Source organism: Chlamydomonas reinhardtii, chromosome 4 (assembly GCF_000002595.2).
Source record: "Chlamydomonas reinhardtii strain CC-503 cw92 mt+ chromosome 4, whole genome shotgun sequence".
Taxonomy (NCBI): Eukaryota; Viridiplantae; Chlorophyta; class Chlorophyceae; order Chlamydomonadales; family Chlamydomonadaceae; genus Chlamydomonas; species Chlamydomonas reinhardtii.
The window spans coordinates 2,110,585-2,132,523 of record NC_057007.1 but is presented as its reverse complement, the minus strand read 5'-3'; the positions used below and the strand labels follow the sequence as shown (position 1 = coordinate 2,132,523).

Sequence of the window (21,939 nt, the reverse complement as noted above, 5' to 3'; positions counted from 1 at the left end):
GAACTCACAGCGTCACTTAATGCCCAATGGTGTTTTACTACAGCAGTCAGCCCGCGAGCGGGTTGCGGCACTCCGATGATGTCGGCAATTGCAAAAACAGGGTCGCGCTTAGACGTTTCTGCCAATCTGTTAAACAACTAAGCGCCTAGCTCAATAAAATGTAGAAAGCTTCCAAAAACAGTCGTAAAATGGTTGTTCACTATTTCCTCAAGACAGCTGTGCCTTTAAACGAGCCTACGGGCGTGACGGCGCGTTTAGATGCTAGCGGAGAGGTCCAGACGCTGCTCACGACAACAGCAGGCGAATTCTACCCGATTCTTGGGGCAGACAACCGCGCTGGACTGGAGCTGGGCCCGTCGCTGCAGCTGTTTGAAGCCAGCGATTCAATAGAACAGCCCCGGAGACCGTTTGGTGGCCTGTCGAAGTGGGTCGGGTCGCCTACCTGGGATGCGTTCTCGCACTCGGTCTTCTTCATCCACGGCGGTGCCATTCTCCGGCTGGTGGGCGATGAAGTCAGTTTGGTGGCGGGAGACGTGGAGGAGCGCGGTGAGTGGGCGCGTGGCGTGTGCAGCCCGTGTTTGCGGGTGTCAGGGGCCCTTTACTTCGTTGGCGGGGTTGGGTTTTCGCAGCGGGGGCGACGGTCGCAACTGCGGCTCGGGCCGCCCATGGCAGCGCCGAGCCCGGCTCTTCGCGCACACCCACTGTACAAGCAGTGCCCACGCATATGCAGGCACACACGGTTTGCCCAACTTGCGCGCTGTGCAGCCACGGGACCTCATGCCCAACCCTGACATCGAAACCCACCAACACACACATCCCGCAGGCGAGCAAGACGGTGTGGGACCGGACGCACTGTTCAGTGGACCCGAGTTCCTGGTGTCAGATGGCGTAGGTGAGACACGCTAAGTGGTTTGGTGGACGGACAGCCGACCCGTTGGAGGAGCGGGGAGCATTGCAGTGCCTCAGGTCGGCCAATCCTGGAATGGAGACCGACACTGGTAGGCCGGCGGTGGCAGCTGGGCCCCTGCCTTATGCCACGCACGCACGCCCAGCCTCATGCACCCCTAGCCCCACGCACCTCATGCCCACGCCCACTAATGCCCACGCACCCCGTGGCGCCCCCAGGCTCGCTCTACTGTGCAGATGAACGCTCCATTCGCCGCATCATCCTTCCCGCCTGTTGGGCGGCAGCGGCGCCGCCGTACCCGGCGCCGTCAGACGCGTTGGCCTCGGCCACGGGCGTGGGTTCGGGCTCGGGCGCGGGTGTGTTTCGGAGTACGAGGTCCAGTCAGCTCACGGGCAGCGGCAGCAGCGGCAACACGCTGAGCAGCACCGGCAGCGCGGCAGAAGCGGGGACGGGCGAGGCAGCGACGGGCGCGGCGGGGGCGGGCGAGGGACGCTCGGCGACGGCGGCGCAGGTGCACGTGACGACACTGCCCTTTGCCGCCGCACACACCATCTACGCGCTTGCCTACTTGCCTCCCGCACCAGTTATCAACGCTGCCGCGGGCGCGATAGCCGCCGGCAACGCAGCGGCATCGCCGCCTCACACGCCGCCAGCAACGCCGGGGCCCGGGGCCGGGGCCGTCGGCACCGGAGCTGCCAGCCCTGTCGGTGGCAGCGCGGCCGCGGCCACTATGGGGCAGCGGCATGTGGCAGCAACCGCGGCCGCAGCCGCCACCTCGGCAGCAGGGCCGGGAAGCCTGTTGTTCGCCACGTCCACTGCCGTGTACCGGCTGCCGTTGCACGCGCTGTCGCCGGGGGCCGTGGCGCCAGCGGCGGCGGCGGCGGCGGCGGCGCCAGCGGCGGCGGCGGCGGCGGCGGGCGCAGCCACCAATGCACCGCCTGGCGCCGCGCACCCGCACCCGCACCAGCACCACCAGCCTCCCCAAAGCCGCCCCAGCAGTCAACAACAACAACATCAACAGCAACAACAACACCAACATCAACAGCGGCAACAGCCGCCACTGGAGGCAACGTTGGTGTCGGGGCGCGAGGGCTCGCGCGGGGCAGTGGACAGCCCGCGCGGCGGCGACGCGCGCTTCACCGACCTATTCGGGTTGGCGGTCGACGCCGCCGGCGCCGCTTACCTGGTAGACAAGCGGCCGTCAGTGGCCGAGGCTGGCATTGCGCTGCTGCGGGTGGCGCCCGACGGCGCCGTGACCACGCTGGCACGCGGCCTGGCACGGATGTACGCCCGGCCGTTCGTACTGCCTAACGGCTACCTGGTGCTGAGCTGTCAGTCCGACTGCCAACTGTACGTCTTGGATCTCGGGATCCAACCGCTGCCGTTGTGCGCGGGCGGTGCGGGCGGTGGCGCGCCCGGCGGGCTGGCGGGCTGGGTGGCGGCGGGCGGTGCGGGCGCGGCGGCGGGGCCGCCGCCCCGCAGCCTGCCCGCCGACCTGGGTGTGCTGCTGGAGGACGCGCAGCAGCCCGGCGGCGGAGGGACTGCGGACCTGGTCATTCGCGTGGGCGAGCGGCGCTTCCACTGCCACCGCGCCATCCTGTCCGCGCGCTGCGACTACTTCAAGCAGCGCCTCGCGGGCGACGGCTTTGCGGACGCGTACGCGGCGGAGCTGGAGCTGCCGGACGCGGACGCCGATGCCTTCGCGCTGCTGCTGCGCTGGCTGTACACGGGGGCCGCCGACGTTCCGTCCGCGCAGGCCTGCGCTGTGGCTGAGCTGGCGGACCGGCTGCTGCTGCCGGAGCTCAGCACCGCGGCTCAGGCTGTGGCGCTCACCTGCATCACACCGGCGAACGCTGTGGACTGCCTGCTGTGGGCGTGGGGCTGCTGCGACGAGGGCCGCGGCGGCAGCTTCGCCCACCTGCTCGCCGACTTGAAGCGCTGGTACGTGCGACACCACGAGGAGGTGCGGCGGCAGGCGGGTTCCAGCCGGCAGAAGCTGGCGGCAGCTGCGCCGGCGCTGATGGAGGAGCTGATGGACGCGGTGGTGGACTGGGAGCGCAGCGCGCGGTGGCGCAAGGCCTAGGCGGCGGTAGTAGCAGTGGTGGAAGCGGCAGTAGCAGGGGCGGTGGCGCAAGGTGTGGGCGGCAGTAGCAGCGGCAGCAGAGTCGCAGTGGCACAGTAGTGACACAGTGGCGCAGGGCGCCGCTGCAGTAGCAGCGGCGGATGAGGCGAATACTGGTGATGAGTGACGGCAGCGGCGAATGGTCATGAACGGTGGCAGGGTGGCGAATGGTGGAGGGGTGGTGTGTGGTGAAAGCACCAGAAGCAATGGCTCCATGCCTTTATTTTGTCGTCGTGTTTGGTCATGCTAGAATGGGTGTTGCGAATTGTGTCTTTGTCGTGTCTCCTGCAAATACTGAAGAAATGTTGCATGCGTGGGCCAATGGCCCCTCAATCCTGATTACTACTGCATGCGGATAATGGTTTTGGTTTCGGTTGCAGTGTTCGGAATCAGTTCTAGGTGTGTGCCTAAACGCAACAAACGGTACGGAAACGCAGAATGGCGCCGAAGATGCTGTATGACTGGAATGTGTCAGACGCGTGAATTTGTACTGGTGTGCAGCAGGGGGCGGCAAGACATCCATGCATTATATTAGGTCACTTAAGCAACTGAAGGCAGTGCTTGATGAGTCTGGAGCGAGGCTTCAAAGGATACCCGTGTCTGTGCGTTTCAGCGTCTGGCTTGGCGCGGCGTGGCATGGCACGTGTACCAAGCAGGGGCGCCCCCTTGCTACACATCAGCAATTACACCCTGCAGAAGGGGTGTCTTAAAGTACGCTCGCCTTCTTTACACGGGTTAGCAATGATATTGGATGCGGATGTTACAGAGGGGACAGTCCCAGCTCCCGAAGACGCCGAGCCATCACATGCTATCAGGGCCCAACCCCGACTTTGCTGCAAACCCTCCCGCGGGCAAAGTCCGTGTGACTCCGCGCACAGTGAGTCCTAGCCAAGCCTCAACCCGCCAGAGCCCCACCGCTGTGCCTCAACGCCACAAGCCTAGGCACAGGAGTGCCGGGAAACGTCTAGGCCGCAGGACACACGCACAGCGCACGCACTAACCAGGGCGCAAGCGTCCAGGTACTAGAACGGTCGCCCACACGTGCATCCTGCCCACACACAGAGCCACCAACCACGCACAACCTCTCACGGCGAGGGGGGCGGGGAATCAGCGTCATACGGCAAGCGCAAAACCATGCCGTCACCAACAGCCCGAGACATGAAGGGATGCGCAAACGGCACAGCGTCCCAACCCTTTGGCCTGATACCCAAAGTCACAAACGTCTGGAGACGACCCCAGAAGTGCCAGCCATTGTAACGACTGATGTGATTTAGAATCATCTGTAATCTATCCCAACCTTGCTTCCAGGCCGCCACACAGCTTCCGTGTCTCTTACAGGCTCTTACGTACCTCGGTGCACCAATAAGGCTCTTACGTCCTCGGTGCACCAATAAGATTGCGACATTACAAAGAAGGGACAGTCCGACCAAGCAAGGGTGCCCCGCACCCAGGTCAAGAGGGACCATCTCCGGCCCAATAAGGCTCTTACGTCCGGCAACAAGACGGCCACCGCCTCCGCCACCATGACGCCCATTGTGATGGAGGAGCTAATGGCGAAGATGATGCAGCCGCACAGCACGCCACCACTACAGTGCTGCACGACTACACCACCAGTGAGCAGTACCGCGCGCCTGTTCCGCGCTATCTATTATGGGAGCTGCTGGGAGTCCCTGGCCCGCTTCATGATGCACCGGCTGGGTCGCGTGGTGTTTGCGGTCCTGTACCCCGCCCAAGGTAGGATCGCGACTGCACTTCGCGCTGAACGCCTGGGATGGGGAGCAGCTGCTACTGCAGGGCGTGTCCAAACTCCGCTATGCCGTGCCCTCCGACTCGGGCTGGCACCGCATTGCCGTGTGGACTGACCTCCTGCTGGACAGTGGAGACCCTCCTGCGCACTGGTGTGCAGGTGTCCGCTGCGGCTGATGCGTTCGCGGTCGTCGTGGCTGACGTCATGCTCGGCAAACCGACCTGCCAGCCCTTTTGAAGGACTTCAAGGCCACGAGGCTTCGTAGACAATCATAGGAATGCAATAGAGTATGAAGCAGCAGTATGGAAGGTGACGGTGACGTGAAGTGGTGACCTTGTTGGCGGGTGGGTGTGAACAGTCTGGGGTTTCACACGCACAGCGTGGCAGAGCTGCATGAGCTGTGTCACCGTGCCACGCGCTGTGGGTGCGAGGCTTGAGCTCGGGCTACCCCGTCAGGTATGCTAGCTGCGCTGAGCGTGGGAGACGGAGTCTGGGTCTGGAACTCTGGATCATGTGCGTGGCAAGGGGACCCGGCGGGGGAAGACGACACAGGAGCAGGCACCAAAGCACTCCTGTGTATTACAGTGGTGGACCCTTCACGTACACGGAAGGCCAGGCTGCCTGTACTGGGCACCGGACACTTGGAAACAACTCTGTCAACGATTAAGTATGGTCAGCGCCTTTGTAAGACTCCATGCAACCCCATTGCATTTGCTACTGTCACTTCCACGTGGTCAGCACTCTCTCGTGGGGCACTTCTATTAGCTACTTCGCCAATGACGTAAATCATCCACGTCGGCATTAAAATCCTCGTCAACCATTCAACTCTAGCCTGCTGAGCGGGCAGCCTTCGGTAGCCAGAAGCTCCCGGGGTGAGCAGGGGTCACCCGACACATGCACGCACAAAAAATTAAGCACACGCATGCAGCATTGACATGGCGTCAATAAGTCGCACAATTTCAATGCAACTCAATTTGTCAAGACAGGAATAATAAGCTGGCATAAACTCGTGTAGTCCTCGCCATGCCTACCCCTCCGAACCCACAGGCTGGGTGCTGGCTGGGCCGTTCGGATGGGACCACTCTAAAGCCACAACGCAATCGGTTGACCCGGTGGACCTGCACCAATGTTTGAAAGTAAGGCCGCAGCATGCATTATGCTCCGTGCCATGAATCCCAAACAACCAGTCCTTTAGGCCGATTGCACCAAACGCAGACAAGGAAGTCCACCGCAACTCAAAGAATGCAACCTGCCCCATCCGTACAGCAGCGCCTCTCCTGTTGCTAACTGCAGGTCCGGTGCGCCGTGCGCCTCGCAATTGCCAACCGTCACCCGCACGCCAGCTCCCAGTGTGCCCGCGCCCATGTCAGCTCACCCCCGTAGTTGTCATCGCACTTCCTGCAAATTGCGTGATGCCATCCCGCCGTACCATTTGCGTGTCCTGCCACTTTCCGTACCTCATTTCCGCCGCCGCTTGTGGCCGCCACCGCTGCTGCCCGCCACGCCACCCTCCACCTCCTCCTCCTCCGCCGCCAGTCGCGAGCGTGACTTACCTGGCGTCCCGCCACTCCCTTCACTCCCTCCACCGCCCGCAGCCGCGCCGCCAGCCCCGAGCGCCGCCTCCGCCGCCAGCACGCCGCGCGGCGGCGGCAGCCCCAGGGCAATCACCGACACGCCCGGCTGCGGTGCGGTTATTATCGCAGCCAGGCAGCCGCTGCCGGCCAGCACCGCGGGCCGCGTGAGGGCCTCCGTCATTACGCCCAGCGTGCTGACGGCGCCGCCGTCGCGCAGGCTCACGCGGCGGATGGCGGTGTGCTGGGCGTGCTGGGCGTGCTGGTCCAGAAGGATGACTGTGCCATCGCCGTCCAGCGCGAGGCCGATGCGGATAGCGGTGAAGCGCGCGTCGCACCCCGCCTCGGCGTCCCTGGCGCCAGGCTCATCTGGGTGGCCTGCAAGCAGCTGCGGAGTGAGAGGCTGCGGCCCGGTGGCAGCGGCCGCGGGAGCGGCGGTGGCCGCGGCGCCGCTGCCGCCGCCGCCTTGCGGCGGCGGCGGCAGCGGCAGGCTGTAGAGCGCGGTGCCTGTGCTGAAGACCAGGCAGCCGCCACCACCGGCGTTGGCGCCGGCAGCGGCGCTCGCATTCCCGGCGCCTGACAGTTGCTCGGGAGGGATGTGGGCCAGGCCCCAGATGGCTCGCGGCTGCCAGCCGGCCAGCTGCGGCGTCGTCACGACTACTGCGGCGCCGCCCACCCCCGCCGCAGCAGCACCCTCGCCCTCAGCCCCCGCGCCTGGCTGCTGCACTTGCTGCGGCGCCAGCTGGAGTTTGCGGATACGGTCGCCATCCACGACGTACAGGACGCCGTTGCCAGCGGGCGCAGGGCAGCGCAGGCCAAACGTGAACCGCGCTTCAGCACCCGAGCCATCCCGCCGCTGCTCATCGGCGCCCTCCGGAACGTCGCGGTCGCGGACCTCGCCTCCCGCCTCATCCTCACCGCCCGCTATCCGCGACACCATCAGCTTGCTGTCGTCGGCGTTGCTAGCCGGCGTCAACTGGACCACGACACGCCCGTCAATTGCGAAGACCGAGTCGCGCCCGGCGCTTGTCGCGTATATGGGTGAGCAGTCAAACCTGTAGTTAACGTCCGGAGCGCTACTGCTCTTCAGTGACAGGAATGGGCCAAGCGTGACGTGCCGACTGCGAGGCTCGTTGGCCCCGACGAGCTCCTGCGGCCCACCCTCGGGCATGTTTACAAATGCTCGCTCCCTTCCATTGATTGTGCATGTAAATACATCAGATGCTTCTCCTAGAAAGCGTGCCTGAAAATATTGCTGGTGCGCCATTTCGGCAGTCTCGGAACATCAGCAAGTTCGACAGTAGTATGATGAAAGCGGTTCAGTTGTGCATCGTTTCTGGTATGCACAAAACATGTGCCAGGACCAGCTTTCCGGTGATTGCCCGTCAATCGACGTGCTTGAAAAAACGCAACCATCAGCTTGGATCCAGGGTACGTCCGGGCTGCACGTTCCGTACGCACCGCAGAGCAGTACTCGGCAGTCGGCACGGCTGGGTGGAAGATCCCCTCAACCCGGTCGAATGGGCCGGGGCCGCTAAATCCTGCTCTGCCGGTGAAATGCAATGCCCGCAGATTGGCGTGTCACATGAGGGCCGTGAGGGACATGGCAATGGAAGCAAGCGGCTGATGTCACGGCTGATGTAGGCGAGTCCCGAGGAACACTAGCGGACCGCCATGCGATCCATGGGGCGTGCCCCTGAAGAAGTCAAGTGACAGGGGACGCAACCTGACGCAACGTACGGTGTTATAGTGCTGGGCATGAGAGGGCGTGGCGTAGAGCTGAGGTGAAAGGAGGCTGGTATAGGAATGGCGACTGAAGTCTGAGTATGATAATATGGAGTGCCAGAGTCGTAACATACGTTGGGCCAAAGGTATTGAGGATGCTGGCATTGCGCACAACCTGGGGGGGGGGGGGTCGGGGCTGTGCGTTGGACGTCGGACGGTTGGACGTCGCCTGGTAAGTTGCGGCAAAGCCGTTCAGCCCTAAACGTTTTGCAAATGTAATGATAACAGAGTCTCAGCATCGCTGCTATATTTTATATACCGCATGCACCCCAGTCTGCAGGTATTGAACAAAACGGCAGCAACAACAAACGGAACGGGGCTGGCAAGAACTTCGTTGCGGCGAAACCGTCTTCCTACTCCAGGCTGGCTTGATAAATAGATACCAATTCCTAAGATGTACAGCTCTAACTTATTGGGGCTGGCAGCGCGGCTGTATTAAGGGCAAATGCTCGCGCTCGCAGCCCACGCGTCCGCGAGGCTTCTGACAGGTACATATGTGCCCAAATTGGAGCCATTTTTATGTTAAGAAATCTAATTCGACCAGCGGGAGTGTCTGCTATAAGATCGGCATCTAACATGTCTTTCTTGCAACTGAGGATTTCATGGCATATGCTTGAGTGTGTTCAACCTGTTGCATCACAGTTACCTTCGCGATCGCGGTTCCCTGAATCGAGTCGGGTGACGGATCTACGTCGCCGGGGCCACTTCCTTCTTGTGTACAGTGACTTTGTATAACTGATGGCTTGAATACTGGCTGCGTCTAGTCGGCGGGGGCCGGGAACGTGTGTGGATCAACTTGGCGTCGACCCCCCCTTTCTGAAACCTCCCAGCTTCGCAGCGCGATGGCTCGCCCTTTGTGGGGCTGCGAAGTCAGGCACTGTATAGTTTGGGATTGAAACGCGCGGCATGCAGGTGCAAGGAGTTATACAGCGTGTTGAACTGGCAGGAGAGGATGTGCAGCACCAGGCGACAGGAGACAGGAACGACAGGAATCAGGGGGAGACAGGAGGCGACAGGAGGCAGGGACACGGCACGCCGGCACGGGCAGGGCAAGGATTAACACAGGTTGAGGATTCCGCTTTGTGGCTTTCTGCTTTCAGCTTGACTTTATGGCTCTTATGGCTCTTATGGCTCTTTGAGCGGCTCAGAGCGGCGGCGGCCTCGTGGCCTGGACGGTGCACTTTACATACTAGTTTTTCTGTGTCGCATGCCTTCAGGGGTTTTTGCACTAGGCAAATACTCTGTTACAGCCTCTATTCTTGTCCATGTTCTACCAAAAAGCGCAAAACTGGACAGAACCCTAATGTAAGGTTCTTGCCGAGGACTATGGCTGTCGCCCCCCTTTGGGGGGCGAGCCAACGTATGGGTGCGCCGCGCCCCCTGCGGGGGCCGGGGCACGCCAACCTTGCACCCAGCCCAGGCAGCCGATCGTGAAACTGAGCGCCCAAGGCTGTGGCGAGCTGAGGGCCGTGTCAACTTGGCCCGTGTAGCGCAGTAGTGGCAGGGCGGGTGTAATGCTGTGCTCGATGGCCTGTTTGGGGCGGCTTCAGATGCGGTGCTGCTTTCTTGCCCTTCTGAGCACTACAAGCAGTGAGCGATTACAGTACTACAGGCCGCATCTACGCCGCAGAAATTTGCCCCAAATCCGCTGAAGGTGGAAATTAGAGGGCATCTACAGGATACAGGTGCTGCCACAGGCGGTCCCTTACTTCAGGATACAGGTGCTGCCACAGGCGGTCCCTTACTTCTTGTGGGGTGGAGGCCCCCGGATGGAGTCAAGTGATGTCGGGGGGGCTTCACACCCCCGCCCAGTGACTCCGCTAGCTACCTGCACGTGCGTGCGTGCCTGAATTGCTAACTTCACTCCGGCCCGGAGCCCGGGAGCCCCCTCGAAACGGCCCGGTGCCTCGGAACCATGCCCGTGGTAGTATCTGTAGGACGACGCACACCTTTCCGGGAATGATTTGCACCCAGCCCAGGCAGTGCCGCAGTGCATTAGTTCCGCAACACTTGTCATTGCCGATCGTGAAACTGAGCGCCCGAGGCTGCATCAACTGGGCCCGTGTAGCGCAGTGGCAGGGTGTGGCAGGGCCTCCATTATGTAAGGGCGAACACCAAACAAGGAATTAGAGACCACTTCAGGTTTTGCACGCCCGTTCAGCTGTCACACGGTGTGCGTGTTTCTGTTTCTGAGGGAATTAGGGGCCACTATTCTCGTGGCACGTACGAGTGAAATGCTGTGCTCGATGTCCTGTTTGGGGCGGCTTGGCCAGGTTTGGCCCCAGCTCAGATCTGAGCATCGAGGTGCAGCTGGTGGGCCCCCCCGTTGATGTCGGGGGGGGGGGGCTTCACAACCCCGTTGCGGCTTCACAGATCCCCTCCGGGCATCCCAAGCCTTCTAGAAGCTTCTATAGCTTAGTGGTAGAGCGTTCCCTTCGTACACGGTACACGTGGCAGGGAAAGGTCCCGAGTTCAATCCTCGGTGGGAGCAGACTTTTGTATCAGCCCGTCGTGGCCTGCGCAGCCCCGGGCTCAATCTGCTCCCAGCAACCCGCCACGTGTGTCAATGAAATGACATGCGCGGTGTTGGCTATGGGGTGCGAGGGTGTGTCAGGACAGCGTTGGGGTGACATACTGACATGGCGGCGAAGTGCGATGGGGGACTGGTAGAATGGATGCTGAGTTGTCGGAATCACGGAATGTCACTTGGCATACACTACACTCACGGAGTAATTCGAATAAGAAAACGACTCCGCTTGCATTGAGCTTCGTTTGGCATTCCTGGGGCCACGAGGTTGCGTAGTTACCGCACATCACATCCGAGTCGCACGCCCACACCATCTGCACTCCAGGACAGATGTATTCCGGCACACCGGCGAGTAAAACCCTTACGCCTGCCGGTTGCGGCTGCTGCCCAGCGCGGCCCGCGCCCGCCTCAGGTCATAGGCCCGGCGGCTGACCGCATTCGACAGTACCGCATGCGCCTCCGCCACCAGGGGAAACACCACCACAGCCGCTTCCGCCGCCGCTGCCGCCGCCACCACCCCGCCTCCTGGCGGAGGCGGCGCCGCCGGCGCGGACACTGACACTGATGCTGAAGATGAAACGGCTGCAGCTGTATCGCCGGCAGTAGCCACCGTCACCGTGGCGGCGGCCGCCGCCGCCTTGTCTGGGTGGTACCGCAGCGCGAGCCGACGATAGGCAGTGCGAACATCGGCGGCTGAGGCCTGAGGCTGCAGCCCTAGCACCGCATAATGATCCACTAGCGGTGGAGGCGGAGGCGGAGGCGTGGAGGAGGCGGCGCCGCTGACGGCCGCCAGCAGCAGTGCAGTGGCGGAGGCGGAGCCACTGCCAACACCGGGCGCCGCGCCAGCGGCCCGCGCCAGAGCCTGCGGAGGTAAGGCCGCGTGCATGCGCGTGCGTGTGAGTTTGTGCAGGCGTCACAGGCGGGCAAGCATGTACAACTCAGAGTGCAGGACTCGGGGATCGCACCGTACTGCACACAAGTAAGCGAGGACACAACACAGCCCGGACGGACACTGGACGCACACATCACGTGCCTGCCGGGCCGTGCCAGCAGCCTTACTCCCGTAACCTGCACGAGCCTTCACCCACTGTCGCCCACAGTTTGGAATATGGATGCCTTGCTTGGGGCATACTAATTCACGATGCTATTCCCATTGCCACCCACCTGGTACTGTTGCAGCCGCCGCCGCAGCTCCGGAAGCTCCGCCGCCGCCACGTCCCCCCCTGCACCGGCGCCAGCGCCTGCGCTCCCGCCACTGCTACTGCCACTCTCGGCGGCTGTAGTTGCTGTTGCTACTGCCGCCGTCTCCGCCAGGACGACGCAGCGCTCCAGGGCGGCGGCGGCGGCGCTGAATGCATTCACCGCCGCCAGCGCGTCCGCGCGCCTCTGTGCATGGCAATCAGGTGTGCGCACATGGGTTCAGAGAGCGCAGGTGTGCGCGCAGGTATGTTTGGGAGCGCAGGGGGAGGAATGCAGGACGACGTTTGCGCGCGCGTATGTACAAAGGACAAGCAGCATCCCGAAGCGCTCACACCACACACAGTTTGAAGTCAGTGTAAGTCCGGCGAGACAATCCGTTGCGAGCTCCAGTATACTCACAACACATTCCGCCTCCTCACTCGCGCGATCACGGACCTTCCAAGGCCGGGCGTAGGCGCCGTCGTGCGCCGCCGCCGCGCAGCAGTCCGCCAGGGCGTCCGCGTACTGGCCCACCGCCAGCAGCGCCGCAGCCCGGTTGCAGTACAGCACTGCTACAGCCCTGCCGCTGGTGGTGCTGCTCCCGTTGCTACTGCCGCGGCTACTGCCACTGACGGTGGTGGTGGTGCCGGTGGTGGTGCTGCTACTGCCGGGTTGCTGCTGCTGCTGCGGCTGCTGCAGCATCAGGTCAAGGGCGCAGCTGTAGCAGTGGCGCGCGAGTGGGAACTGCTGACTGGTGTAGGCACGGTTGCCCGCCTGCGTGCAAGCGTGCAGGTGCGTTTCTCAGGTAAGGGGACGCGCCTAACTAGGTATATTTAGCAGAAGTGGTGTGGCTGTCAGCAGGTGCGGACGAAGCCTGCGGGACATGAATAGTAGAGAGTCCTGGCGGTATCCCTACCTGCCTAGCACCTGCACACCGCGCACTCACGCCCACCCACGCACCTGTTTGAGCCGCTCCACCTCTGCAGCCACACTGGTCACGCTGGCACTGCCGCCGCCGGGTACCCCCTCGCCCACCACCTGCCCTGTGCCAGCCTGCCCGCCAGCCTTGACCCCACGCCCGCCCCCGCCCTCGGCCTCGCCGATGCTCCAGCCGTCATTGCCGGCCGAGGCCAGGTCGCCAACCCCCAGCCTCAAGCTGCTGCCACCGCCAGCGGCGCCACCGGCCGAGCCGCCCGCTGATGAACCGGCACGAGACCCCGCCGTCCACGACGCAGCAGAGGTCTCCACCAACCCTGGCGCCCAGGCAGCGGCGGCGGCACCGCCTTCGGCCTCTCTCCGGCCGTTGACCCCACCGCCGCCATGGAGATCGGCAGTAGCAGCGCCCGGTGCTTCTGCATAAGCCGCGGCTGCTGGCGCCCTGACGGCAGTAGCAGCTGCTGCGGCCCCGGCGGCGGACGGGGCGCGTTGCGTCGCGTAGCTCTGGGTAGCGCGACGTGACCAGGCGGGTGCGGCGCCCGTGTCATCGCTGAAGGCGGCTGCCGCAGAAGCGGCGGCATCCGCCGCCACCGCCGCCGCCGCCGCCGCCGCAGCAGCAGCAGCAGCAGCAGCAGCGGAGCCGCCAGCTAACGCGGGAGCGCCTGGAGCAGCCGATGCAGATGGCGCGTATAGGCTGCTCCGCGCGTACACAACAGCAGCAGCAGCGGCAGTAGCGGCAGTAGCTGAGGCAGAAGCAGTGGCAGCCGCATGCGGCTCCATGCCTGAGCCGGTGCTTAGGCCGCGCGGGGGCCAGGCGGGGCTGTCAGGAGCCAGCCGGGGGCTGTACGGCGGCGTGCCGTGTGTCGCCGTGCCGTACACCGTGGATGATTTGTAGCCTGCGGTGCCTCGCTGCGTCTGTGCCTGCGACGGCGAAAAGTCCGGCGGTGATGACGAGCTCTCCGCGAGCTGGGGTGAGCGCAGGTGCGAGTATGAGGTGCGAGAAGCAGAGCCGTGGGCGTAGGGGCCGCCCGTGGCGGCGGCGGCCGCAGCCGCGGTTGCGTTGGCAGCGACAAGGGAGCCGGCGCCGTCCGGGTGCTCGGAAGGGTGGTGGTGATGGCGTGGGGGTGGGGCCAGATCGCTGAAGCTCCGGCGCATTGAGGATGCGGGGTGTGCTGGGCCGCCGCTGCGAAGGCGGTTGATTGGTGACAGGGGAGCGAGAGGGGGGGAGGGCGGACCGAGCACACGGTGAGTGGATGGCGGAAGAGGCGCGAAACGCGCGACACGTGTGGAATCAGGAAGCATGAGGTAGCATGCAGCGTGCACGTGCAAGTGCAGCAGCAACACCTTCTATGCAGCATCCCGACGACTACCGTAACCTCCATGGTGTCACATGCCCCGAACCTTGCCACGCCGCGCCCACACCCCGCTGGCTCTACTTCACACGCACACAACTCACGCACCTGACAGCAACAGCAGCGCCGGCCCGCACCTCTCCGGCCTCCACGAGCCGACCCCCACTGGCACGAGGGCTGCCACACGGCGACACAGCCGAAACCACCACCACCTCTGCCCGCGCCGACGCACCACCAGCAGCAAGAGGCGCTGCCGCGTCCAACGCCGCTGCTGAAGCCGCCGCACCCCACCACGTCGCGGTCTCGCCGTTCGCACCGCCACCTGCCCCGTCGCCGGCACCGGCCCCGCCGCGGCCTGCCTCGCCTGCGCCTGCGCCGGCGCTGGCTCCGGTACCCCCGAGCGATCCTGACCGCGACACCAGCAGCGGAGGGCTGTGCGCGCCGCTCTGCCGCCCGTGCTGCTGCTGCACCCAATCATCCCCTGCTGCTGCGGCTGACTTGAGGCCATTGCCTCCAGCGCCCCCACTCCCGCCGCCACCTCCAACAGTCGCACCCCCTGCAGGCCCCACGGCCGCCGCGCGCAGGCAACCCAACTGCGCCAGGGCGGTGGCGAGCTGCTCCTCCGCCGCCACCGCCCGGCCGCGCCAGCGCCGCACCTCCTCCGCCGCACGAGCCTGCATCCGACAATGCCACACATTCAGCCACAGCCCAACAAGAGCCACATGCCTAACAACTACCATGAGCCCGCAGCCCCCCAAACCCCTGGGTCTGCTTTTACTGGGGATTGGCTTAAAGTATCTCTCCCCGCCGCGTCAATCAGCTGTAAAACATACGCACATCTCAAAGCTTGGCCACAATGCTCCTGCGTGCGTACGGCCAGCGATGTGTGGCAGCTTTCAGGGCTTTACTACATGCCCAACCCCACGCACCTTGGCGGATGCCAGCTCTGCCCGCAAGCTCTCCACAGTCGCTGCCAGCTCGTCCGCACGCCGCCCCGCCGCGGCCACCGCCGCCGCGGCGGTGTCAGCAGGCTGGCTGCTGTGCTGGAACGGGTTGCTGCCTTGTTGATGCTGATACAGGTTCTGCTGCTGGTGTTGGTGTTGGTTCTGGTTCTGCTGCTGTGCCTCCAGCGCATCCGCCCGCGCCCTGCACGATGGAACCAGCAGCAAGTAGTATTACAACAAAGCCAACGAGAGTAAAGCTTTTCTGAAGGATGCCCCCCGGCCCACAAGCTTTGTCAATGCCGCGCATGTGCCACCACGATTGCAGGTGCGACACGACGTTGCCGTTGCAGATCAACGCCGACGTGCACCCTGTCATCCAGTACCGCACGTCCGCACCTTCCCAGCTGCTCAGCCAGCGACAGCTCCCGCCGGTGTGCGGCCTGCGCACAGCAGCGGCGGCAATACACATTAAGATCTCATCGGCAAAACGAAGGCGCACGTCTTTCATACGATGTTTCTTAGCATTTTCCTGCTTGCAGGTCGCAATTCAAGCGGACACAACCTCCATCCCCCAGCAGGCTCCGTATCTCCCTCGCACACACCGACGCCCCCACCTGCAGCTCCTCCAGCAGCTGCGCACGCTGCGCCAGCAATCCTGACACCGTGTGCTGCGGCTGCTGCTGGGACTGAGACTGAGGCTGGTAGGACTGAGGCTGAGACTGCTGCTGCTGGGACCAGGACATTGGTGGGGTGGCCGCCGCCGGCAGCGTCCGCCAGCTGCCCAGGCCCTTGCTGCTACTGCGCGCGCTCGTCGGCGGCCCCACACGCACCCCGTCCTCATCCACGAGCGCATCAACGCCGTCACCCTCATCCTCTTGGGCTGCTGCTGCCACCGCCGCAGCTGCACCCTGCCCCTGGTGCCCCTGGTGGCCGTGGCCGTGCGACCCCCATGGAGGCAGGGGCCGTCCAAGTGGCAGGCCTACGAAGGAGCCGGTGGGTGAGGCCAAGGAGGAGGGGCAGCCGGAGGAGGGGCCGTCATCGTCCAGGGCTCCCGCCGCCGCGGCAAAGGCGCCCATGCCGCCGGCACCGCCGCCGCAGCCGTCGTCGATGGAGCTGCGGCGCAGTCGGGAGATTTGCAGTTCCAGAGAGCGCCTGCGCGCGTGAGGTTTGTGGGTGCGTGAGACCGAGAGCAGGAAAGACGAGGCGAGCGAGAATGCCAGTGCCTAAGAACGGAGAAGCATGTCCTCGGTGCGTCCAAACGCCACGCTGTGTGCATAGTGAACTTGTACACCTGTCATGGGCGCCGCCACCACATGCCATGGCGGCGCACTGGCCCCCGCCCATTTTCCAGTCCAGTCGCTGCCGCACTCTGCCCACTCACATACACACGCGCACACACACTGGGCGGGCATCGTTTTGGTTTACACATACACACATATACACACACACACACACACACACGCACACACCCACCTGCGGGAGCCCGTGCCGCGGAAGCGCGACTCCACGTCACCCGCTCCCACTCCCACTGCAGCACCGCGCGCCGGGCCCTCCCCGAGTCCGCGTCCTTGTATCTGGCTGTAGCTCTGGCTCTGGCCCTGCGCCTGCCCTGCAGCTGTCGCCACTGCCGCTGCCGCCGCCGTTGAGCCCCGACTCGGCGTCCCACTGCCGTTGCTGCTGCCGCCGGCCCTGCCGCCGGCCCCAGAGGAGGCCCCAGCACCCGTGAAGACAGCCGACCCACTCGCCAGCGCTGCAACTGAAGACGCCAACACTGAGGACCTGCTACGGGACGGCAAGGCGGCGGCGGCGACAGGGGCGGCAGCAGCGGCATGCACGGGACCCGCCAGCGTCCCGGAGTGTGTCATCGGCAGGCCGGCGGCCGCCGCGGCAGCGGTGACCGCCGCCGCTGCCATCGCAAAGGCCGTCGCCGCGACGCCACCGCCACTGGCACCGCTGCCGCCGGCGTTGCCCCCGACGGCAGCCCGCCTTGCAGGCGATATGCGCTCCCCACCTCCGCTTGCAGCGGCGCCCCACGCCAGCCCTGCGCCACCGGCTCCAACCCCGGCAAGCTCCACACCATTGCCTGTGAGGCCGCTGCCGCTGCAGCTGCCGATACCGCTGCCAATACCGCTGCCGATACCGCTTCTGGTACTGGCAGTCACGCCGCTACTGGCGCCGCTGGTGCCACCGGCACCGCACGCACCGGTACCGGCACCGAAGCCCCCAGCGCCAGCCCCTGCTGCTGTCGCCCCTCCCAGCAGATCCAGACCAACTGCAAAGCTGCCGCCCAGGCTCCGCCGCGCCACCAGCACCGCAGCGGCAGTAGCAGCAGCGGCGGACGAGCCGCCGCTCGCCTCCGGCCCGGCAGCGCCGCCGCCACCCGCCGCCGCCGCCGCCGCAGCAGCAGCAGCACCGCTGCCTCCCGCAGTACCAGCGCGCGGTGACATGACGGCCGACTGAGTCATGCGCATAGCAAACCCAGGGGCTGCGAGCGGCCCCATGCCCGCCCCCGATCCCATCGTCCCGGCCCCTGAGCTTGCCCCCGCCGAAGCCCCAGTCCCCGCCGCCGTCGCCAGGGCCGGCCTAACTGGAGAGACGGCGGCAGCAGCCGGCACAGCTGGCGAGACAGCGGCCACAGGCGCGCCGGCGGCGGCCGCAGCCGCGGCCGCTGCTGTGGCGGCGGCGGCCGCGGGGCTGATGAATCCGGACCCAGCAAGGATGGGCGTGTAGGCGCCCCCAACGCCGCGGGGGCTGCGCGGGCTGTTTGGCACAGGCGTGCCGCCGGAGGCGGAGGCGGCGACAGAGGCGGAGGCGCCCACGCGACTGGCGCCCCCCGGGGCCGTGCTGGTACCCGGTGGCCCCCCTCGCGGCGACGTGGTTCCCTGTGACGCCTGTGCCACATTGGTAAGCGTCAACCGGCGCAGGGCTAGTGCGGCAGGGCTACTGGGGGTGGTCGGCGTGGAGATGCCCGGGGCAATCAGCTGCAGCAGGTCGCCGCTGGCGCCAGCGGAAGATAGCCCGCTGCCTTGCGTTGTCCCGGGCGCCGCATTGGAGCAGGAGACGCGCCGGAGCTGCAGATTACGCAGGACGGTCCCCACGTCGACGCCCGCCGATGCCGGCAGGCGGTCGTCCATTTCGTTGTTGTGGCTAGGACCTGCCCCTGTGCGCCCCAGATGGCTGCGCTTCTGGCGCTGATGGGATAGTTATATAACCGTTCATCTGTGCTCCCAAAGCAGAAACATTTGATGCTCAACGGGCTTCATGCGCCAGAAACCGACCGAGATGTCAGTGCGCAGAGGCTACATAGTTGGAGTCTATAATGCATCGCTTATGTGAGTATGACGGGGCTCTTACTGTAAAACGGTGCGAGGTCAGGAAAGTGGGGGATTGAGTTCTGTGTCACAAGCGAAGCTGCCTCTGTAGACGCGTGATAGCTATACGGTATATATTACAGCAGAGGTTGATGCCAGGGATAAGGGCCGAGCCCCTGGATTTCGGCGCAGGCTTTGCGACAGATGGCGTTGGCAAAGGCACATAAAAGTGGCTCCTGTGAAGTTTTGGACAGCTGGAAATATTGCTGCATCATCTCGGAAGCTGTGTAAAGTGGCGCTGAGGGGAACAGACGGTCGCTGCATCAGGCGCGTGGACCCGGAAATTCCCATGACTGTGGGCCTTTGGCGCCGGTTTAGCGGGCCTTTTTCGGCCTTGCGCGCGCAGCGGCCGCACCTCCTCTCTTCCACATACCGGTGACATCAGCCACCAGCAGTCCACCACCATACAGTACTGTCACCAGCTACAGGAGTAAGCGCACGCACAAGCAGTCCGTATGTTCCCACCCACAAAACCATGGGTGCCGTGACGGGTACCGTGAGGCACACACACAAAACGCTACTTGTTATACAAATGGTTTCACTCACGCTCAGCACGCAGATGATCCTGGCAACCACCACCCACCGACATCTCTTACTCTTCATGATAAACCCGCACATCCCTCCGCCCCATCCGCGCCGGCATTCACTGGATGAGCTGTGCTGAGCTTGCAGGGCTGCTATTCTGACTGCCGTCCACACCTCAACCACCCAGACCAGCTGGCCTACCAAATACCCAGTAGTTGCGTGGCGCCCCATTGCGAAACCACTCGCCTCTCGCCACGCCACCACGCCCAATACCGCACACCACCACCATATACGGTAATCCACCCAAACCTAGCCCGCGCAGGGTAGCGTGCGCTCCACGGCCCTCGAGCCCCTTCCCCGAGGCCCCAGCCCGGCTGCTCCCCAGCTGCTTCCCGGCTGCTCTCCAGCTGCGCGCCTGGATTCGCTCACGTGCGGTACTGCCCCCGGAGCACTTGACCTGGGAGGGGAGAGGGGCAAGCGGGAAACGAGGAAGCAACAGAGGGTGACACACGTTGTTAACTTGATGGCAGCAAGAATGACTTAACGGTACGCTTCGACCCCAAACCCACTTTCGCTTGCCATCCTTCAACTCCACTCCTCCAGCCATACATACGCACGGCGCACGCATTCTGATGCAGTTCACAACATGTTCAATCGCGCGTACGGCACGCGCACCTGAGGGCGGCTTGCGGCCGTCGGCGCCGGCGCTGTGCACCTTGAGCTTGTTGGCGCTTGGCGGCGAGTTGAGGCACCTAGGGCGCCACGGCACACGGCGAACAAGCACAGCGGGGGACATTGGGAACGTCAAGGGTGTTTGCAAAGATGGTGCAGAGAAGTGTAGCGAAGTAGACAGCAGGCGTCAGGGGGGTAAGGCGCTGTGCGCGTTCGGTGGTACATGGGAGACAGGAGGGACAGTTTGGGATGTGCAGGCCGTGGAGTGGGGGCAGCGGGGCGAATGAGGGCCAGCGGGGCCCTCGCGAGCGACGCTTCAATCGCCTGCATGCGCCGACCCTTTAACCCACCAAATAACCGCAACAGCAACCTTTAACAGGTCACCAGCGGCCTGTTAACCAGCCTTCCAGCCAGCCGGCCCACACACCGGCCCGCCAGCATATGCCTATCATCAGAAGGTTCATCACACGCGCACCTGTCGCCGCACTTCTCGTCGAAGGCGTATCCGTCGCTCTCCACGTAGTCGGCGTGGCTGGGCCGCCGCTCATACGTGGACAGCTGCACGTAGCTGCGGCGGCGGTTTGACAGTGGGATGCGGGTTACGTTCATAAATAAAATCAACAAGAAGTGCAGCAAGGCACAGTGGCGCCGTGGCATTCTTCCAGCCCCCGACCCCCCACGTCCTACCCCTAAGTCCTACCCCGCAACGTCCCACACCCAGTGCGGGCCAAACTCAGCGGACTCACATCTTGCCACCCTCCTCCCATGTCTTGTGCGTCCGTTGCCGCACGCCGTTGCTACAAAAAGAATGGCACGAGCGAAAACGTCAGCGCCAGGGCAGATTTCTTGGGAAAGCAAATCACGAAAGGAGAGGAAATCAACCATGCGTGCCGTCTCATGAGCGTCTAGTCCGTGGTAATGGTGGTGGTGCCCAACCCCAAAGCCCGGCCCCGCCCTGCCTGCGACCCCTCAGTCCCTCACGCACCTCTTCCACTCGCCCCGCCCTGCCTGACGCCTCTCAATCCCTCACGCACCTCTTCCACTCGCCAGCCTGCATCTTGCCCTCCTTGAACTCCATGGTCTGGTAGTACTTGTCTCCGGACTCCACGTCAATCTGCAGGACACGCGCGATGCGCGACGTGCATTGCAGCGTTGGGAGTTGTGGCGGTGGGGAGTTTGTCCGGTTGGCAGTGGGTTAGAGACCCGAAAGTAGGGCCCCGCAGGCCGCGCAGGGGTGCCAGTCCCACGAACCGGGAACAGGGTCACAGGGCCTGTATGGCCAGACCAACCGAGTATTGGCGCCTGTGCACACCCGCGTGGCCCATCCCCTCACAACGAGACGCGTGTACGGTGCACACGTCCTCCCACACTCCTCCATGCCATGTCGCCCCCCCCCCCCGAACGCGCCCTCCACGAGGCTTGGCAAGGCAGCCGTGTAAACCCTAGCCATACACGACCCCCCTCATCCCCACACTTACAAACACATATATACACACACATCTTGCACACACAAACACAGCTCCAAGTCTCGCCCTCTCCGCGCCACACCCTCTGGGCCCCGACCCACCTTGTAGAAGTGCCAGGGGCACACAATGCATTTCCGGCCGTTGACGTCCTCAATGTCACCGATGCCCTGTGGCATACAACCATGCAGTTAGCGAGGTCCCTTGGGCAAAGGAGCTGAAGTGGCTGCCAAGGGGGATTGCTGTTGGGGAGTGTGGCGACTGGCGTCGAAGGGCAATTTGACGCGGCCGCAGGTACCGTGGCTGCGCCTAAGCGAACTCACGAGTGGCCCGCCCGCGTGGAAGCAAATGGCATCGATGCACGCCAGCTTGCCATCTAGCCGGATAATCGTCACATAGCGGCCCTGCGTCACATTCACAAATTGGTCACGAAGCCCGTCACACATAGAGACTTTACATTTCGGCATGCGCAGCACGTACTGCTCCTCTGCGGCTCAGTTTTCTTTACCTCCACTTTCGCTTGTAAACGCGCTCCCTCCGGGCATGTTACAGAGTCGCCCACGCAGGTTGGGCTGGGCGTCTGCTTGGATTCCTCTGGCGCAGGTTCTGACGTCGACGCGGGCGCTGCATTTGCTGGCGGAGGCTCTACCTTTGGTGTAGGTCCGTGTACCGATGGCGTGGGCGTGGTGGCCTGGCCCTTTGCCTCCTCGCAGCCTGGCGAGGAGAATAGCGAGCGGAACAACTTCATGGTAAGGTCCACACGCCGGTGCACAATAATTGTATGGATGCAAAGTATTGATGGCGCCACATAACATGTGCGGGCGTAGAGTCAACTCTG

The 21,939-nt window shown here is 64.0% G+C and overlaps 5 protein-coding genes across 5 annotated transcripts; 2 read left to right on the top strand and 3 right to left on the bottom strand.

Annotated features, from left to right (window-relative positions):
* The first annotated feature begins 118 nt into the window (after positions 1-118).
* CHLRE_04g219600v5 (uncharacterized protein) lies at positions 119-4,302 on the top strand. Its single transcript, XM_043061860.1, has 3 exons — positions 119-546; positions 824-892; positions 1,126-4,302. Exons 1-3 carry the CDS (start codon positions 189-191, stop codon positions 2,988-2,990), a joined length of 2,292 nt encoding a protein of 763 aa, XP_042925212.1. The 5' UTR covers positions 119-188; the 3' UTR covers positions 2,991-4,302.
* An 86-nt stretch (positions 4,303-4,388) lies between these two features.
* Positions 4,389-5,284, top strand: CHLRE_04g219576v5 (uncharacterized protein). The gene is made up of 2 exons (XM_043061859.1): positions 4,389-4,763; positions 4,907-5,284. The coding sequence occupies exons 1-2, from the start codon at positions 4,553-4,555 to the stop codon at positions 5,011-5,013; spliced, it is 318 nt and encodes a 105-aa protein (XP_042925211.1). The 5' UTR covers positions 4,389-4,552; the 3' UTR covers positions 5,014-5,284.
* Positions 5,285-5,343: 59 nt separating this feature from the next.
* On the bottom strand, positions 5,344-7,648 carry CHLRE_04g219550v5 (uncharacterized protein). The gene has a single exon (XM_043061858.1). The coding sequence runs from the start codon at positions 7,516-7,518 to the stop codon at positions 6,235-6,237; it is 1,284 nt and encodes a 427-aa protein (XP_042925210.1). The 5' UTR covers positions 7,519-7,648; the 3' UTR covers positions 5,344-6,234.
* A 2,888-nt stretch (positions 7,649-10,536) lies between these two features.
* CHLRE_04g219500v5 (uncharacterized protein) lies at positions 10,537-18,648 on the bottom strand. The gene is made up of 9 exons (XM_001692110.2): positions 16,544-18,648; positions 15,685-16,222; positions 15,467-15,510; positions 15,056-15,272; positions 14,235-14,800; positions 12,799-13,957; positions 12,295-12,612; positions 11,824-12,045; positions 10,537-11,521 (listed from the first exon to the last, which is right to left on the bottom strand). The coding sequence occupies exons 1-9, from the start codon at positions 18,202-18,204 to the stop codon at positions 11,021-11,023; spliced, it is 5,226 nt and encodes a 1,741-aa protein (XP_001692162.2). The 5' UTR covers positions 18,205-18,648; the 3' UTR covers positions 10,537-11,020.
* Positions 18,649-18,716: 68 nt separating this feature from the next.
* CHLRE_04g219450v5 (uncharacterized protein) lies at positions 18,717-21,928 on the bottom strand. Its single transcript, XM_043061857.1, has 8 exons — positions 21,610-21,928; positions 21,425-21,505; positions 21,206-21,271; positions 20,673-20,752; positions 20,385-20,435; positions 20,114-20,206; positions 19,642-19,718; positions 18,717-19,423 (listed from the first exon to the last, which is right to left on the bottom strand). Exons 1-8 carry the CDS (start codon positions 21,847-21,849, stop codon positions 19,392-19,394), a joined length of 720 nt encoding a protein of 239 aa, XP_042925209.1. The 5' UTR covers positions 21,850-21,928; the 3' UTR covers positions 18,717-19,391.
* Positions 21,929-21,939: the final 11 nt, after the last annotated feature.